This window comes from Malurus melanocephalus, unplaced genomic scaffold (assembly GCF_030028575.1).
Source record: "Malurus melanocephalus ecotype Western Australia unplaced genomic scaffold, MMel_1.1 scaffold_2, whole genome shotgun sequence".
Lineage (NCBI taxonomy): Eukaryota > Metazoa > Chordata > Aves > Passeriformes > Maluridae > Malurus > Malurus melanocephalus.
In genome coordinates this window covers 5,979,436-5,999,678 of record NW_026623234.1, presented here as the reverse complement: position 1 = coordinate 5,999,678, position 20,243 = coordinate 5,979,436, and the positions used below count along the sequence as shown (strand labels likewise).

The following is a 20,243-nucleotide window of genomic DNA, read 5'->3' as shown; positions in this document are numbered from 1 at the left end:
ATTTTGCAAGTACTCTCAAAACCCTCCCCTCCTACAACTAAGAAGGATCTTTTCTCCCTTGCAAAAGCATGCTCCTTCTTCATTCTTTCCCCAGCCTTGCTCCTGCAGAGATTTCTCCAGCTTCTTGAAGCCACGGTGGACTAAGAAAGCAAAGGATATGATTTGGAAGAGGCTAATGTAACCRAGATCTACAGTACAAAATATGAGAATACACATGATTCATGAAGGCAACAATGGAGAAAGTATCCAAATACCAAGCAAGACCACTTGTTCAATTATTCTGTCTCTGCTGGATTTACCACAGCCTCTGTTTATGGTTACTTGTAAGTTAGTTCTTTTTTCTTTCCTCGTATGCATGACAGAGGCATCCTCCAATTACACTACAGCCTCAAGCAATTAAAAAGCAACCACTATCTTGTTCTCAGCAGAATCTCCTCCCCACGAGAAGTGCTCTGAATATGTTGTCTTTGTGGTGCTACTAACAAGAAACAGCAGACACATCATGCTCAGGGCAGGGAGCAGCAAATCCACTGTCCACTGACAATCACCATAGAATCRTGACATTAGGCTTCACATATCAATATGCACCACAGAAAAGATGGGGAAAATATATCACTTCTAGTGTTTCTCAGGAATGGGAAGCAGTTCAGGAAATTTGCATCCAAAAGCTGCAGGGGAAAAAAAGCCTGCCCAATTAAGAAAAAAGCCAGAATAAACCCTCCCAAAAAAAGCACACAAACAGCCCTCAAACCTCCTCCTATCTTGAAACTATGGATAGTAGAAAAAGTAATCGTTATAGGATCATAATTCTAAATATCTATACTACTAAGAAAACAAATGTTACTTCTATTCAATTCAGGTGACTACAACAGTTGGACTTTTGAGTTTTTTTTCATTTTGTGAAAGATTAGTGGAAGCTCTTGAAAGATGTAGATTGGCTGAGGAGCAGAAGACATCAGAAGTTCAAAACAGTGCAAAGGACAAGAAAGAGAACTTCATAACAACAAAACATTGTCACAATTCTTTATGAAAGATGATTTTTCTAATTGTAGAGTGGAGCTTTGCTATGCAGGAGACACACACAGAAATCAACACAGACATAAAAAATTAGATAATGGAGTTAAACAGAAACATATTTTTTGAAAGTACTTTTACAAAAAATTGTAACTCAGTTCTACTGCATGTACTTCAGTCTTAGAGTCATCAGCTGTTGTTCAAATATCAACAGCAAACCCTCAGCTACAATTCTTTCAGTTTGTTCCAGACAAAAGCATCCAGACACCATTTCTCTGACATCCAAACAAAATTCTCTCAGGTCATTTCAGCCTCCAAATTGTAATGCTGGAAACCGTGAGAAAAGACTATTTATAGAAACAATGTCACAGGTTCACTTGGACAGCTCCTTGATTTGTAGACCTGCTATCTCCAGCTAATCATGTATTGCTATAATTAAAATATCCAACATTTTTGCCAGAACTAAGATACAGCCTACTTGTTYCTGTCAATTAGCAATTATGATTCTATTTAAAACTAATGTCATTTGCAGTGTTCGCAAAGCCAGTACCCATTAAGTGCTATCTTTCATGGCGCACCACAGAAAGYTGCACAAAAAGCCAGAAAGGCATCCAAACAAGCACTCATTTTCCTCAGTGGATGTTTGAATGATCTCCCCGAAATACTTTGAGAGACTGTCATTCAGAAATGGCAGAAAGCTCTTTACTGCTTACCAGCTATTCTGGGCAAGACACAGTGTGCAGTTATAATCTGAAGCCAGTTTTGCTGAGCTGCCTCAGCCTTTCCAATTACCAGTTGTTGATCACTGTCTAAAAGACAACCCTCACAGTTATCCTGCAGCTGTTTAGCAGAGTCACAACAGTTGCTGGCTAGGTTTCACATATTCAGTAAAATACTTTATCACCCATGATAATACAGGCAAGTACAGTCTCCCAGAATACAATAACTGGCACTGTTAATTCCATTCAGGCCAGTTGTGCTTACTGATCCCTCCTCCTTAGAGGAAACAGCTGAATGTCTCTGCAAATGCTCATTTCCAGGCCAGTGGAATACAACAGCTGATTTACTGATATTGTAGTCCTTAATAATTTACTGATAACAACAAAGTGCTATAAATTTCCAGAATATTCACATACTGAATGGATGAGCAGCTTTTTACTAATATCCAGCAGCTCTGAAACAACCCCTGCACAAAGCTCCAAAAATATGCCTTTGGTTATCTTGAGGCTTTGCAAAGCTATGTAGTCCTCTTTGACAAACCAGWACTTGCTTTTCAGAAATAGCACTGCTATAGAAATAGCACTGCTCATCAGAAACATGATGCTAGTGCAAGAAAAGTTCCTTCGGAAGCAGCTTCCTCCTCATTAATTTTTCTCCTTGTTTACACCTGCCTGTATTTGTATTTCATCAGCTTTCATCTTCCTCTGCATCCCAAATGTGGTTTTCCACAGTTAGGTTGAAACCCACAACATGATTTTTCAATTCTATTTGATCAAGAATTAGCATACCAAGGAGTCTTACAAGAAAGCTRGACTACATATACTATGTAAGATTTCCCACAGCCCCATACACATCCCTCATTCATTTTTTTCTGATTCTAGAAGACGCGTTTCTTTTTGTGCTTCTAAAAGCCATTTGACTAGTTCTAGCACTAGCGTGCATAAATTAAAAATACAGAGCAGTTTTCCAATGAATTTTAATTCCAGTTATAAAAAAGAATAGAAATACTATGAAGTATTCTATTAATATTAAGATTTCACTATGCAGCCCCGTCTGTCACCCACTGCTGCCTCTTGCTCTGATGCAGYGATCAGTAGCATTTTTAGCAAATGGTGCTCATATGTTTTCTGTCCTTGATTSAGATAGAAACATTTGTCTTGACCATTTGCTGCCAGCAATTTCAAACCAAAGAAACATATCTTAGCACAGTGCAAGTTTGATGTGCAAAGATAATTTTGTGGTCTGAATAAGTCATTTGAGCTTTTGTGACCACAGTTCTTCCTTTGCCATTTATTTGAGAATGGTCTAGTATCTTGGAATCACTTATAATGCGGCTTAGTTTACAACAATCTCAGCTCTTCCTAAGTGACAAATTTAGTTTCCTTTTTGCAAAATGTTCCAAATTTCCATGCACATAAGTTGTGAAACAAATAACAATAGGGGATAACTTACATTTAAGAACTTTTTTTCAAATTGTGCAGTACATTTTAGACAAACTGGAAAAAACAGCAATAAGAAGAAATACTTTCAATGTTATCAGTATTCTTCATTTGAAAACCCCTCAGTCTTTTCTGTTTTGGATTACAATTTTGCACTACAARGCATATACAACTACAGGGCATGACAACAACATTTTAATTATAACATTTCAGTGGTGATGCTTTATATTACAWTGGAAAAATGCAAGCTCTTTTTGTTCTGAAACAGACATATCTGAATCTTAGAATATAACAGATTAAACCATACTTATGTTAGTACTTCACTAGTTTCAGATTTTGGAAAGAGTACTAGTAGAACCTTTTTTTTAATGTGTAACTGGGAGGTATCATTAAATGGAAATGGCACACAAGCCAATAAAGAAAGAAACCTCCTACACAGACGTAGGATGCTTATCTAGCAGTGTGGTTCTAAAATAGAAGTTCTTAATTTCCTCAAGTGTTCTGCAGTAAAAAAATCAAAGATGTGATCCTGACATGATACTGCACAGCAACAAGACAGTTTTCCTCTACAATATGCTCAGGTAATTTATAAACTTTAAATAAGTAGTTGTATCAAAATGGATTTAAGAAACTGCCACTAACAAAATAAAGACAACAGGAAGACCAGTCTCTGCAGCAAGCATTTCAGTATTTTGTTTCTTCTCTTAAGGATGAAAAAAATACACAGAAAGATATGGAACCAAAATAATGAGTWAAAGTTTATGATGATCAAACAGTAATAATCACTATCAGGTTAAACTGATAACATATTGTGCTCACTTTTTAYGGTATTAGCAGGCTTTATAAAATACCAAATGGCTAAAGATCAGGACCGACGTCTATGGAAAATCCTTTTGAGCCTGTGTTTTTCTTACAGAAATCACWTATTGAGGTGTATTATTGTCATATTATACTTTTCTTTATTAATGAAAGAAGTTTTTTACCTWACAATGAATGTGATTTTTTAAGATGTCCTATATATTGTCTTCCATGTGAATGTATATAAAATCAATAGTTTTGGTATATATGTAGCAAAGAATGTTTATAGAGCAAAGCTTCCTTACCATCACAAAAACTGTTARCAGAGCAAATCCAGATCCTGTCTATGCCTTTAGGTCTGTAAGAACCCAGACGAAGGCGTTGAAATGATGACAAAGATGGATTAAGATATTCCCAAGCATGAAACATCAGGAAAACAAGTTACCATTAAAAGYAGCAATTGCTTCTTATCTTTATACTTACCCTTACAGATGAAACCCACTTTGTGATTAGGCAGCAAGTAGCATCAGAAGGTGTTAGTAAGAAGCAATTGCTTCTTATCTTTATACTTACCCTTACAGATGAAACCCACTTTGTGATTAGGCAGCAAGTAGCATCAGAAGGTGTTAGTCTCATATGACAGTTTAGTGTCACCTGCAAAACTTTCACACAAATATCCCTGCCTCAAGATAATGCTCAGTTCATAAGGGATACATAGTGGGGTTTGATTTTTTTTACAGAAGAGGACCTGCATGCGTAAAAACTGCAAAAGCAGAGTCAACTCAGAAGTGGATGGTATATCTTGAGTTGGATGATAACTTGCTTTTCCCCAGGTATCTGAAGATGATTTCGACCCTCAAGACTTGCTTTCAGTGCATTACACTTGCAATAAGTGCACCTGTCATGAGACCAGCTGATACAAGTTGAGGGGAAAACAACGTATGGAAGTATCAATCCCCCTATTGAGATACTTCATTTTTTCCCCTCTAGAGCATTCTGGTTCCAATGATCTTATTTCAACTAATGTAAAATGTGAAGTTGTGTATATTATGATGGCACAAATATAAATCATTCACTTAAACCCATATTACAGTCCTTTGTATCAAGTTACAATAGAAAGGCTTTGTCTGCTTTTATGTGAGAGGCAGAGTACAAAGTCATCAGGATCATTAGTCTGCAAGAGTTTTTCCAGGCCTTAGTGGTCTCTTCAAGCTCCTCAGTAATTGCCACCAGCTCAGTGGCCACTTYACAGACCTGTTTGTCCTTACAGCACAATGAGTCACTACAACATAGGGCAAGTACACAGAGTAACCATGCCAGGCAGCACAAGGACCTGAGCCTCATCCCAGGAAAGCTCTTGCTACAGCGTATTTTTCAAGGAAAGAAAAATCTTCATCTATAATCAAGCACAGAAACAGCATGTATATAGTAAATGCTTTATATTGCACACAACAGCCACTTTACCAGAATTTTAGGAATGGCTATTAAACAGCCCTATGCCACAGCAATGAACAAAATCTCATCCACTRGAACATGTGAGGAGCAAACTTCTCCCAGTGTTAGCCAAAGAAACTGTACTATGTCATGAACTCTGAACACCTGCTCCCAGTGCCTCAGTTTAATAAGGCCAAGTGCCAGATCCTGCACTTGGGGTCACAGCAACGCCGTGCAGTACTACAGGCCTGGGGAAGAGCGGGTGGAAAGCTGCCTGCAGGAAAAGGACCTGGAGGTGTTGGTTGACAGTGGAATGAACATCAGCCAATGTGTGGCTGGGTGGTCTGGGAAGCCGAAGGCATCCTGGCCTGGGTCAGCAATAGTGTGGCCAGCATGACCAGGGCAGGAATTGTCCCCCTGTACTTGGCACTGGTGAGGCCACACCTCGAGTGCTGTGCCCAGTTTTGGGCACTTCACGACAAAAAAGACAGCGAGGTGCTGGAGCAGATGCAGAGAAGAGCAATGGAGATAGTGAAGGGTCTGGAGCACAAGTGTGAAGAGTAGCTGAGGGAGTTGGGSGTTCTGTGCAAGGGAAGGCCTGCGGGGGACGGCCTTATTTCTGTCTACAATTACCTGGAAGGAAGCTGCAGCCAGGTAGGGGTCAGTCTCTTCTCCCAGGCAGCTAGCAACATAAGAAGAGGAAATGGCCTCAGGCTGTGCCAGATGGGATTCAGGTTGGACATTATGAATAATTTCTTCTTAATTTCTTCAGGGTTATTAAGCATTAGAATGGGCTSCCCGGGAARTGGTGGGGTTGCCATTCCCTGGAGGTGTTCAAGAAACCGTATGTGCACTTAGTGCCTAGACAAKGTGGTGTTCACTGAAAAGGTTGAGCTCGATGCTCTTGGAGGCCTTTTTCTGATGATTTTGTGTGATTATGCGATTCAGGGGCCGTGCCGCCAGCGCCTGGCCCTCACCCCACCASAGCCCTTCGCGCCACCCGGGCGGGCTCGGGCCATCGCCGCTTTAAGGGCGGCTCCTGCCAATGGTTCCGTGTTTAAGACCCGCGCGCGTGCGCACGGGCAGGGGGCGGGGCCGCGCGGTCTCTGGGGCGCTCGGGGCCGGCTCAAGGTGAGCGGGAGCCTCGGGGGTCTGAGGGGASGCAGCGGTGTGGAGGGGAGGGGAACGGGGTTCGGCCTGCTGGAGGGCTTGGGAGAGTCTTCCCAGGAGTTGAATTCTCAGGGATTAGCGCCTCCTCGCTGCAGGGCGAGGGGAGCACAGGTGCTTAAGCAGCTGTTGGGATTGCCCGATCCCTGGAAAGGGGGCTTGACTGAGCTCCCTGATCCAAGCGCGTCCCGGGGCKGTGGAGACATCCCGGGGGAGAGGAGTGGAGCGGAGCCCACCGCAGCCCCGACCAGCCTGTAGGACTGAACCCCCTTCGGTGCCTCTGCCGATCTCGGGTTCTCTCTCCTGGGCTGTTCTGTCTGCGGCTTCCGACACWGAGAACGACCCGTCTGCAGGCAGTYTCCAGAGAATCTTCTACCTTTGGCAGCACTGGTTTCTAACTCGGGCATACCTGGGAAAGTGGATAGTCAGTAAGCTCTGTCAGTTTGCTCTCACATGGGAGCCTGCAGACTGCATCATGGGCTTCTCAAAAACCCATCRCCTGACCTTCCTGCCCTCTTGGGAGCAATCTGCACTCCTTTCCAGAATGTGAAATTCTGCTAAGAAGAAAGACGCCTTATGTATATGTACCATATACATGCATGATATTTTAAACAATTTGCAGCAACTCCAATATAATGCAACTATTTATTAAAAAAAAAGTCCMAGATGTGGTACCTGAAAGCTTTTAGAGATATTTTTTGGCACCTCAGTCTGAAAAATAGAAGTTTATACAGTCCTATTGTATGTAGATATAAATGTGTATAGTTACTGGAACTTTTGCGGTGTGTGTCACTGAAATCTGATTAAAAGCTGAAAGATACTAGGCTTCTTAGCATATAAAAAAAAGGCTGGATCAAGATCCTACTACTTTTTCATCTGCTTCTTTCTTCGAGGAAATACGAGCCTCCCCTCAACCCTTTTAGCATGTCAGAAAATCTACATGAAGAAAACACTATGGGAGGATCTTCTCATCAGAGAATTCAGTGATGAGACATGGAATATTAGGAAATCTGAAATTATTGGTTCAGTTCATGAAAGTACTTAGCTTTTATGGTATATCGTGACTTCATTCATGACAGTCATGATTGATTCATATTGATTCTGGCTTGCAATTAATCCACATYCATCAAATGTAGAGCTCCTTAGTGGAGCTGGTGGAAATTTTGGTACTTAATTCATTACATTTGCTCTTCCATTTCCATTTACCTCACCTTGCCAGTTACAGGTGTCTCTTTCTTTTCACCAGTCATTCCTATCTGAGCTTGCTTGGTTGTCTTATTCATCGCTCCCAGTTTCTTCAGTTCTCTTCCCCATTTTGTTTTTCTCTTCCCTGCTTTAATGGCCATGAGGGTACTATTGTTGCCATGTTTCTCGGTTTTTACTGAGATTCCTAKTCCCAGTTCTTCCCATCTTTCCTTCCGGCTGCTCATTCAGAACCGTTCTTGAAACTTCTTTCCTTGACTTTCCTCTGAAGATCCTTGCTCCAGCCATTTTGACATCACAGTTTCAGAAGAATTSCAGATCTTGTTCTCTGTTTAGATTGCCTGCCTTCTTCCTCCATGCTGCCAGGGCCTGATAGAGTTCTACCTGCTCTTCCTTTTGTTTTTTAACTAGACTGCATCTGGCATGTTCTTTAATGACTTGGAAGCAGGTGACTCGTTTTGGCAAGAGTATATGCAACTGAAAACTGTGCCTTACAGGCAGTTTCAGAAACAAGGAGTTCTGGGAACCAAGCCCAGGGCAGACAAACGGGAGCATTTTAGCACTGAGGAATTTATTTAACATTTTAAAAAAGGAGTTGTCACGTGTCTGAAAAAATGGGGAAAGAAAAGCAAGGGGAAAAAGATAAAACTGAACTAAAAGGTACTTGAGACTCCCCTGAAGATGCTGCTTAATGCTCCTTATGTACTCATAGGATAGGTCAGGTGATTGGCATAGAACAATGATGTTAAAACTTGGAATTTTTACTCTATTTTATTTAAAGAGTAAAACCAACTCAGACTATTTTTGTTTTGGAAAGCTAAAAAATAATAATGTTGTTTTTTGCTCTTTTAAAAAAATAGTCAAAAACATCCTGCACACTGGCACTATGCATTTGTTGAAATGGATTTTATATGTGATACGAATCCGCTTTACTTCACTTTTTAAAAAATCTGTTTCTTTTTCCAAAGGCTTTCCTCAGCTTTCCTCAGTGCTAAAAGATGGTTTCTCTCTTTATTTTCTTTAGTCACTTCTGTATTGTTTGTAATGTGAGGAAAGTTTGATTCTTACTGTGTTCTGGTGTTACTGTGACCATTTGCTYGTGTAATGGTGTTGCTGGCTTCCACTGTAGGTGCATTCCTATTTAGAAATAAATGTCCATCTGCAGTGTTGTATTTGCTGTGGTAGCTGTCATAGAATGAGTGACAGTTCAGTTGCCAGTTTCACTTTTTGTCCACCCACTCACAGTATTTGGAAGATCTTCAAATTAAATCAGTACACAGGCTCCTCAAACAAAAACTGTGAAAACAAACTGGGAAATAAACAATGGTTTTGTTCCCTCAAAATGGCAGGCATTCAAATAAGTAGTCTAAACTTACACTGGACAATTTTTATACTCACATCTTCCTATGCTGCTCTRTATTGCTTTATTTTGCTTTTAGTACGTTAATATCTTCGATTTTTTATATAACTGGGGTTATTTTTTCCTCTGTACAAATCATAGAAAGTAGATRTTTCAGGAGTCTGTAGGGCATAAGCTGTACAGCAACTCTGCCTGCTGTGCATGGTTTATAAACAGAGGATCAGACCCTTAGCCAGGGATATGGACAGTATATATCAAGGAGTGATTTGCCCAGAGTTCAAGTGAGCTGTSTTACGCTGTTGGTTTATATTCACTGCATTCTAACTCATTATTTCTGCACAGAACAGTTAGATTAATGGTTATAAACTTCAGCCGAGTTGTGAATGTGTGCAAATCATTTACTAGAGTAGGCTTGTTCTTTTAAACTGCACTGGACACATCTGACGGTTTATAAAATGCTCATTGTATGAGCAGAAATTCTCAGATGCTAAGACAATTGCTGTGGGGATAAAAACTGTACTACTGTGGGGATAAAAACTGTACTACTTGAATGTAATTTTGTTGGGCAGATGTTACTAGGAAGAATTTGGAGTTTTGTTCTGAAAAATATTCTGTAAAACAAATACAGTCATATGCCCATGATCACACAGGATGTCTGTAAYCGAGTACAGTGCTGAATAAGTGTTTGATAAGTGTTGATGATATACTCTTTCTAGGCTCATTTTTTAGATTTGCTCCAATTTGCTGTTCTGGTCAGCAAAATAAACATGAAAAAGATATCAGCTATCATGTTGCGTTCCTTAATGTCCTTTGTTCATATGGAGGTTGATTATTTATGGCTGTCAGCCCAGAACAGTGGTAACATTTTTATTTTGTATTAGATCTGAAAGCATGTAAGATGCTTTTCTCCTGTTAAATCAGGTTAATTTCCTCTTAATAGCTTTGGATCTCACAGGTGCAAAATCACAAATTTACAATTCTCTTTTAAACTGTTGAAATTCAAGGAGAAACTTTTCTGTAGAATAGATTAAGTGATGATATAATTCTTTATCATCTCTGGGCTCTGCTAATGGAAAGAATAYTTTTTTTTACAAAACATCTTGTACAACAATATGTTTTAATAATGTATCTGCAGACTGCTGTTCTGGTGTGCCTGCCTAGCTTTTRTTGAGTGGCACCTGACTTTGTATGCAAAGCTGCCTCTGTGTCTTTTAGGTGGAAACAGGGTGTTCTCAGTCAGCACAGAAAGCAAATCAAACACGTCTCCCACTGCCTCGCAGATGATCTTACAAAGAGTGTGGTAAATTATAATTTTCCATCTTTCCAGTAGGTGATACTGTGACATTGTATAAAATCAGGGCTTTAATAAGATAAACAGGGAAACTCCTTATTCACACATTTGTTTATTTTATGTGTAAGGTTGGTTTATGTGATTCTTTATTATCATCCTTGGGCATGGATGCTGAAGTTGTTGAGGTTTGTGTTTCATCCCCAGTTTCCAAATTACTAAGTACTTTGCCCCATATTCTTTTTTCAAGAAAATTTATGTTTTAAGCCTTCCAACAACATTTTCTTTTGTAGAAATCCAGTGTGAAATTGCTGCAAAAGCAGAGATGATTATACAAAGAGTAGTCCTGCATTCTCGGCCTGGTATGTATTTCTCTCCACTAAAGAAGCAATGTGTTTGTTCTGATCGCCTAATGCACCAAAAYGGTGAGGGTAAAAACAGAAGATAACTTGAGATATTGACATTTATATATCTTAATATTGCATGCAGCAATAAATTTTGGTTTAAATGCATTTATTCATATATCAATTCTTTAAATTTATTTCCATTAATATAAATAATTTTGTTTCTAATAAATTTGTCTGCATTTATTAATAGATCTAAATTTGATTAATATAAATAAATTTCTATTAAATATTTAACATATATTCAAAGTGCATTTGCTTAGTCTGTAATTGCAGATTTAAACTGTTGGGTGAAAAAAAGGGTTAATGCATAATATATGAGATAACTAAGTGTAGGGCCTGAAAGTGAAGAAAGATTAGYGAACGTGACTTTTTAGTTCTCACATTTATTCTTTTTGCATTTTAAAAGATGACTAAAATATTTTGTTGCTATTCATTTTTGTTTCCTTGTAGTAGATACTGAATCTTTTGTTCCTCTCATGTTTCAAAGGGTTTGTTTGTAYAGTAGAAATTTACAGTTTTGAGGTTTTGTTTAGTTTCTTGCTTACACATGTACCTTGTTATGGATATCAGCACAGTATTTTGAATAGTGAGTTCATGAAYCGTCTGGTGTAGAAGACATTAAGTTTTGGAGAGAGTATTTTATGTTACTTAATGCTAATATAGTTTTAAGAGTTAAGAACTACAGTGTGACCTGCAAATAAGTCCTTCAAATGTTACAGCAGGAGCCTGCTGTCRTTGTGCAGTCACTCTGAGTTAAAATAGACAAGGCTGACTGGCTGTCTCAGTGCCAATGGTTCCAGTTGTCAGTCTCAGTGATTTGCTGCACGTGGTACTAACCTTAGGMTGAAGCCTCCAGTTCTGGGGTTCTTGCTGCAGTTTTATGGGTGTTTCTGGGAAGCCTTAATGTAAGGAAGTCTCTGCAAAGGGATGCTCTTGCAATGTATATGTGTGCAGTGGCTGTGATCTGCATTCCCTCAGTCTCACTTGAGTGGGAAGAGTAAAAAAGGTGAGAGTAGTTGTTTGGTAGTTTTATACCTGAGTAAATATGTAACCTAATTTATTCTGAAAAGGACTACCTTAAAAAAAGGCCTTCCCATACTGATTAAGGGAAGGTCGATATTGATTCATTTATTTGTTTAATTTTAAAATAACTGTAGGTAAGAATGGAGTGCCAGTGGCTGAAAACTTCCGACTGGAGCAAAGTACAATAGCAGATACAATCCAAGCGGGACAAGTGCGTGTTAAAACTCTCTATCTCTCAGTGGACCCCTACATGGTAGGTGATGGACTTAGAGCTAAGCTAGAATTTGTTTTTTAAAGTACCTTCAACTCTGTAGCTGTCGTGATGTTTCACACTAGGGTTACTAATTACAGAACAAATATTTCTCTGGTATAATTTAGTAATTGTGTCCATTCTGATGGAGTTATATTGGGAAGRAATTTGGAATTAATATGTTGGGATATACATAAGAATATGATAGGACCAGGAAGAGGCTGTGAGCCCTGATATGCTGTTATGGATTTCTGAACTTGGCCTTTTTTATATACTTTTTTTTCCCAATCATTCAAAATTACAGAAATCATGTAGTTGGGAGAGTTGTGGGTTGAAATGGAAGTGAAGGTAGAAGAACCAGACAGACACAGTAAGTTTGCTATAACGAGAATTCCAATCATTTATTCCCTCCATAGATGGCAATAGTAGAAAAGAAACAGTCTAAATTTCAGGAAAATAATTTATCTTCGGAATTAAGGAAAAGTTTAAGAATCTTGAAATATTAACTGTGGCTGTAGAGGGAGCTGCAAAGAAAATATGTCAGATTTCAAGATGTTTCACTAACATCTGTCAGGGATGGTGTGCATTTTTTTGACTGCTCCTCTGTGCACAGGCATGGTCTAAATGACTTGTGGATGGTTTTTTTTTCAATCCTGCATTTCTAGGATTCCTTCAGTTAAGGAATGCATTTGTAGGATTCTCATCAGGCCTGAGCTGTCATCCTCAGCTGCAGGGCTGCTTTGAGCCAACCTCTGTAGAATGTGTTGGTTTTGCTAACATTGCTGGAGGAGTTGTCCATCCTCCTTTTGTACTGAGCAAACAAGGGGAAAGAGTAATCTAAGAAAAGATTATAAATATTTGAGGCTTGTTGAGAGATTTTTGAGTAGACCTTTGTATCTGGAGTTCTAAACACTTCTCATTCCCCACTCAATATGAACTGATRAACAAGTTGTATTCCACCAGAGCCTTTTATTAAAGCCTTGTCTTTCAGCGCTGCCGAATGAACGAGGACACGGGCTCTGATTACCTGCAGCCCTGGCGGCTGTCTGAGGTTGCTGACGGTGGAGGTGTTGGGGTTGTGGAGGAGAGCAAGCACGACAACTTTGCTAAAGGAGACTTTGTAACTTCCTTCACTTGGCCCTGGCAGACAGTAGCAATTCTCGATGGAAGCTTGCTACAAAAGGTAATACAAAGGCAAAGCCCAAGTTGTGACTATTTTTTTTTCCCTAAACCTTTTTTTTTTTCYTCCTAAATAGCTATTAATGACACTATCTTTTAGTCCTTTATGCTAGCATTGGGATAAATTTCCAGCAATGGTGAACTATCTCCCAACTGCTTTTTAACACTTCCATAAGTTAACTTTTTATGGGTTACTTTGAAAACTTTTTCTAAAACCACAGAGACATAACATTTTTGTACAAACTTCTTATTAGCTAGAGATAGCCTATCCCTATCAGTTGTACCTTGCCTGGTAAATATCCTGAGTTAGTCTTCTACCTTCAGGCAATSAAAGACAAAAACCTCACCTTAAAAAACAAATTACCTCCACTACACATTTCTTTTCCATAGCTTGTTCCACAGCTTGTAAATGGACGCCTTTCCTACTTTCTGGGTGCAGCTGGCATCACAGGGCTGACRGCCCTCTTGGGAATAAGGGAGAAAGGACACGTGGCCGCGGGTGCAAATCAGACCATGGTGGTGAGCGGAGCAGCTGGTGCCTGTGGCTCTTTGGCTGGCCAGGTAGGTGTAGGCTTAGAGCATACAAACATAACTCTCTTACCAAGTTTTGTCTTCTGAAACATGCTGGCTGTTCAAATCATTGTAAACATGAGCAGGTATAACCCCAAGGGAAGGGTTAGTTTCACAGATTTGACACATACTCTCACTGAGAAAGACTTTACATATGGAACTTAAGTTTCATGAAATAGGGATAGGAGAAAGCAGATGGCGGTGATTTACTTGCTGCTAGCACAAGTAAAGTAGATAGTTTAAATACATGTATTTATTATAAATTGATGTAGTAGCATGCCATTCCAACATTGTCTTTGTATTGGCTGGAGATTTTTTTTTGCCTTTTGTTTGTTTATTTGGTTGGGTTTTTTAACTCTGTGCCTGCAGATTGGCCGTCTGGAGGGCTGCTCTAGAGTGGTGGGGATTGCTGGCACAGACGAAAAGTGCTCCATTTTGGTTCAAGAAATGGGATTTGATGCTGCTATCAATTACAAGAAGGGGGATGTTGCAAAACAGCTACGTGAACTCTGCCCAGGTGGTGTGGATGTTTACTTTGACAATGTTGGTGGAGACATCAGTGATACGGTTATAAGTCAGGTGATTATTCTGGCTGTCASGTTTATTCTGGTCATTCTTCAATCTCTGCATGCCCAGCTCTCCATACTAGAGTCCAGCCTCTAATAGAGCAGAGCAGGCTTTCCACTTCAGTGATCGACTTCAGGTGCTGATCCTGATCTTGAGGAGCAATCAGATATATGACATCAGTGCCTGCATTTGGACAGCCTGGCAGTATGGTAATAGATATGCAATTTCTGTTTCTCATCTCTTGCATCTTTGGCCAGGAAATACTCTCTAAAAGCCTTGTCTGTCAGTGCAGTAATCTTGTGTTTTGTCAGCTTTGGTTTTCTGGCTTCAGGAAAGACCGGCTCTGCTGGGTCTCCTAAAAACTCTTCATTGCTAACAAACAACCAGTCTGTCCCTGGATGGAGAGGCTTTGGTGGCAATGCCATCTTTGAGAGCTCTAAATCACACCTCTATTCTATTCAACAGCTACAATTTCCTATATTCCTTCTATTTAATGCCTTTTAAAATTACACTAGGCTGCCTAGCAGTTATTTTTCCACTATTGCCTTGCATTTACCTTTTTGAATGYTGTCATAGATTGAATGGGACCGCATGCAATTCTCCCACTCTTTCATGGGAAATGTTGCTAGTGAAAATTTTGCAATTTTATCTATTGCATATTTGAAAAATTTRGTTTCTGAGACTGAGGAATATAATTTTTCTTACTTTGTGCTCTCCCGAACAGATGAATCAGAACAGCCATATCATCCTGTGTGGACAGATTTCTCAGTATAACAAAGATGTGCCTTATCCTCCTCCACTGCCTCCTGACACAGAAAAAATACAGAAAGAAAGGAACATCACAAGGTACTTTTCTCCTCCAGAACCTGTGTCATGGTTCCAGGTAGATTGTGCTCACGGTGTTGTGACTCTGATGCTTGGATGACAGTCTGTAATCCACAGTAGCTACTTGTAATTGGAACAGAATGTTGCCATGCCTAAAAAAGGAAATTGTAATCACATGTCAGTAAATCCTTTCTCTTACATTTGTGTTTATCAGCATAAAAAATGGGAAAGGTTGTTGTTATATAGGATTGTAGATGACAATTGTTGCCCTTTGTGGTTGCTTGATTTAATCCTGGAATCTCTGACAATTCTTTGACAAGGGAAGTATTGCTGTAGTTCCGTTCTCAGATGTCTGGCAGAGTGCCTTCTCTCAAAATATCATAGTTCAGGCAGAGAGAAAATCAGATCTTTTTAATGTAAGGATGCAGCTGATACAGTGATTTTATGGAAATTATATTTTTAGTATTTGGGGGCTTATTAGATAATAATGTAGGTGTGATAGATATATGTGGGTAAAACATTTTTATTATGTTCTGACTCTGGGAATTGCTGAATCTCCTCTTAGGATTCAGATGGAGCTAAGGCAGAGATTAGGAGGAGGGTCTTAGGAGAGTTTTCAGTCATTGCATKGCAGGACATTGGGGAGACTTCATTTCTGTGCAAATGAATTGATGTCTTCTAATTAAAATATTTCCTGTTACTGTTGTCTGCACTTTTAAAAATGGATAAAAATATTAAAATAYACCATACATAGTAGTATGTAGTGGAGAATTTAGTCAGTATGTTCCTACAAGTAGTTATCATTGTTTATATAATTTCAGGTTCTCAATTGCTATAGAAAGCTGCAACAYTGGGATTTGCACAGTTGTGGGGAGCCTGAAAGTTAAGTTATTTTCACAATCTAGTTGCAGGTCCACTAATTATTCTCCCTACTACTTAAAAAAAAAAATTAAAAAATGGTAAGAATTTGGTCACATTTTATGGATATTTGCTTCTTCTGGTGGTACTACTTGATTTTTCTTACTCTGCTCTCTCTGACACTTGAACAGAATTACCTAAGACTGATGTTATTGTCAAGCTTCCACTGTAGGGAGTTCAACAAGGCTGTTTCCTGAAAAGATTTGTAAAGATATTCAAGTCTGTTGACCAAGGTTTCTTAAATCAAAGCTCATTCTTTTCTTTCACAGGGAAAGATTCTTAGTATTGAAYTACATGGACAAACAAGAAGCTTGTGTATTACAGCTCTGCCAGTGGATCCAAGAGGGTAAATTGAAGGTGAGAACTTAGTAACAAAGGCCATAGACTAAACCTATCTCCTACTACAAAATGACTAATTTYTTTGTCTCTGGCTCTCTTACTGTGCCTCAGGATTAAACAGACTTTAAAAAAAAATGTAAGTATAATTGAAAACTTAGTAGGTAGCAAAGTTTTAGAAGGTACCTGCTGAGGATGGTCTGACTTTAGTATGACAGACTTTTCTGATGACATGCTGCTTGTGGCTGTATTCTTTATTTCAACATAAGGTGCAAGTGCTTTTTTACTTAAAGGATCAGGCTTTCAAAAATATGTACTTTCAAGTACCTGATTAGTTAAGTGTCCTGAATRCTTTTGAGGAACTTGTCTGAAATTTTGCTGCAAGTTTTATTATCACCATTTATTACTTTGTGATGGGTGTATGCTTAAACCATGCCTTCCTTATGAGGTCTGTCTGAATCAGTTTTTGTTTCTTCAAGTGATCAGTAAATGTTCCTGGGAAGATATTGAGACATTAAATTTTGGCATAGGCAGGGATCTGATAGAAGAATTAAATCACCTGCAAATTTATCAGGAAACATCCATGCCTCTCTTGATGAAATAACCTGGTCCAAACAGAGCTCTGTCCATTGCAGTGAGAGAAGTCTTTAGATTTTGGGAGTTTCTGTGGCAGTTTCTTGGCATGTTTCTAAGAAATGTGAAAGGCTATTCTTGTTTGAGGAAAACTGAAAGGGYTTGTTTGTATTGACAGGTCAGAGAGACCGTGGTAGAAGGCTTAGCAAACATCGGTGGTAAGACCTTTACATTATTTTTGAAGAATAATAATAATCTGATTAAATACAATTATATTAGAGATTAACTCCCTCTTTTGTTTCATTTGCAATTTAGATTTTTGTATTTTATCAAATGCATTATTTTATGTTGTAATATTTCTTCATAAATTATTAAAATGTTCTGTAAGAAAATAATTGTATATTAAAAAATCATTGAGTATAAATTTAGATWTTTTTTTTGCTGGTTGTTGTTGTTTTAGTGCTGAGCAGAATTTTTTCTTAGACTGTTACTTTAGCAGCTGGTGGTAGTCATCCTGATCTTAGAGGTTTAAAGTGCTGCCCATTTCTTAGAACTTGTATAAGAAAATGCTTTTTTAAAATCCTTGAGCTTATACTTTAAAAAAACAATATCTGACAGAGGTTGTTATTGGATTTGTTAACAAAAAAATAAAATGGAAAGTACAACCAAGAAAGGGCAAAGCATATTGCTAAAAAAAAAAAAAAAGTTAATTTCTTGTAACAGAACAAAATATCCTGTAGCCTGTTCAAAATATTTGTAACAAAGGAAGTGTATAAATGAAGGGGATCTGGTGACATGAGCCATGTKGTGCAAGATTTGCTCTAAGAATGCTTCCCTTTCAAGTAAGAGGGAAGAGTCTGATTTAGTCTTTAGTCCCACAAGATTGGAAACTAGTRGAATTGAGTGATAACCAAATCTTACAGATTTCAATTTATTCTAGCCATTATTAATTGCTGCTTAGTGGTATACATATGTATTTGAAAGAAATTTGGTCAAATATAGCAGTCATATATCATACTTTCATATGGTATATTCTKTAGCATCAGCTTCTCACACTATTATACAATATTTATAAACCTTTTTTTCTGCAAAGGTTTGTGAAACCCACCGCATTTGTGGGCTTTCCAATCTTGCCTTGTCTCTCTTTGCTATTTGCATGGCATATCACAAAAGCAGCAAATGTAGTTGTTAACTTGTATAGGGTCAAACAGTTGCTTACAGATAATTTTTTTAAATTATTACACAAAGCTGCCCCTAGCAGTTTATTACAGGCTAGCTTTTTCTTTTATCCCCTTCTTAATTTGGCACATCATTACGGATAAATATGCTTAGGTCACAAATGGTATCTCTCCTTTCAGGGGAGCTGCTTAATATATGTGCTTCTATAATTTTTTAGAAGTTACTTCGCTTGTTTTGCTTGGCACTGACTTATTTCATTATTTCTCTTGAAGCTGCTTTCCAGTCCATGATGAACGGAGGCAATATCGGAAAACAGATCGTCTCAGTGTCGAAGTAAAAGTCACTGGTTCGAGGAAAATAATTGCATTCTGTCTCTAATCATGGGCAAGTTTTTACTTACACTAATTTTCATTTCTTGAATAAACCATTAAGTTCTTGTATGTACTTAAAGCTGAGATTTTGGGATGCTAATACACTAAATTGAGCTGGAAACAGGAATGCAGTCATTTATACTTGAAATGAGTAATACAATCTTTGACATGATTTTGACAGTTGCCACCTACAACACTTGCAAATGTTTAATGGGTGTGCTTTGAAAGTTAGAACATCCCAGTGTTGTCCCAAGCACAGGCTCATCATGTGGGTGGTGTGCAATGGCACTTCACACACTGAGGCAAGGACTTCCTATTTCTTTATTGTATTCTGTGCAAAGTAGGGAATTAGGGGGCAACCCTCTGAAGTCTGGCTCACTATCATCAAAACTTTACACTATTTATACATTTTAGTGAACATCAGCATTCGTTGGTTACACTTGACAAAGCTTTTTCATTTATCAGTAGTCAAACCCTTATTTGCTAGTTATGTCCCTCGTTTTTTATGCTAATTATTCCACATGTGCAGTTCTTCCCTCCATTCCAGTTTGGGATCTGTTTTGAGTAGGTGCTCAGGGGGTTGGTGGTTGTGATCTCCCCTGCCAGAATTACCTTTCCACTGGTTGCTGTTCAGTCCTGCTGACTTCACTCCAGGGACTCTCCTCCAGGCACCGCATTAATTTTAGGATTGTGTACCCTTTTCCTTAAAACAAAGGATTAGCTATGGCTACAAATTTCACAATGCAATTGCTTAATCATAACTGCTTAGCTATAGCTACTGATTAGCAACAAAAAAACTGCAAAGTTTGATTCAAATCTCGAGGGACTAGATATGARCAGGAACAATTTCCAATAAATAATTTGTATGCAGCCACATAGTTTTGGTCATTACTAATGTAGATGTGTACTATTCCCATTCTAGATTGTCTCAGTGCCCAGGAACTTCTCTAGGAATTTTTAATTTACTCATATAAGTTTTCCCTGCAAGTCCAATCTGGTTAATAATTTTAGAATATAACTATTCTTTTTTTTCCAGATAAATTGCAATAAAAATTCCATTTCTAGAGTTCAAAGTCTCTAATAAAAAAAGGTATTTTCATTTTACCATACAAAGCATATTTCTACCRATCTGTGTTGTCTATTTCTCTGTATTGTATCATTATATCTCATTTTCAGAGCACTTAAAACCTAATTCATTTACAATTCCATCAGCATGCAACCTGAGACTTCAATCAAAGATAGTTCAAGTGAAGTGTGAGCCTTTTTTACTCCTCTCAATCTTTGCATTCCACACTGAAGTGAAGTTTTCCTTTTAGAATTCCTGTCCTAAATTCTGCTGTATCTTTGTAATAATCTCCCCAATTTCACTGGTTTGACTGCTGTTTACACCTCTCCAAGGTGATAGAATATCTCAATACATGCTGCCTTTTAACAGAGGWAACTTTGCAGACCCATGACCTGTTCACTCAGTAGCTTCTCTTGGCTCTGAAGGTTTTGWCTAACAATGCTGTTTTACCATCTCAAGGGGGCACCTTCTAGAAAGGAGTCATCATTACCAAAGCTGACTAGGGGAATCCAGTCCAAATGGGACTTGTGATTAAGTATGTGTCTTCAAAAGAAAG

General features: G+C 38.5%; 1 protein-coding gene across 1 annotated transcript; it reads left to right on the top strand.

The window, feature by feature from the left end:
- The first annotated feature begins 6,498 nt into the window (after positions 1 to 6,498).
- PTGR2 (prostaglandin reductase 2) lies at positions 6,499 to 19,740 on the top strand. Its single transcript, XM_057366225.1, has 10 exons — positions 6,499 to 6,536; positions 10,717 to 10,785; positions 11,988 to 12,106; positions 13,095 to 13,286; positions 13,673 to 13,843; positions 14,222 to 14,431; positions 15,144 to 15,265; positions 16,432 to 16,519; positions 17,250 to 17,289; positions 18,523 to 19,740. The coding sequence occupies exons 2-10, from the start codon at positions 10,749 to 10,751 to the stop codon at positions 18,585 to 18,587; spliced, it is 1,044 nt and encodes a 347-aa protein (XP_057222208.1). The 5' UTR covers positions 6,499 to 6,536; positions 10,717 to 10,748; the 3' UTR covers positions 18,588 to 19,740.
- The last annotated feature ends 503 nt before the right edge of the window (positions 19,741 to 20,243 follow it).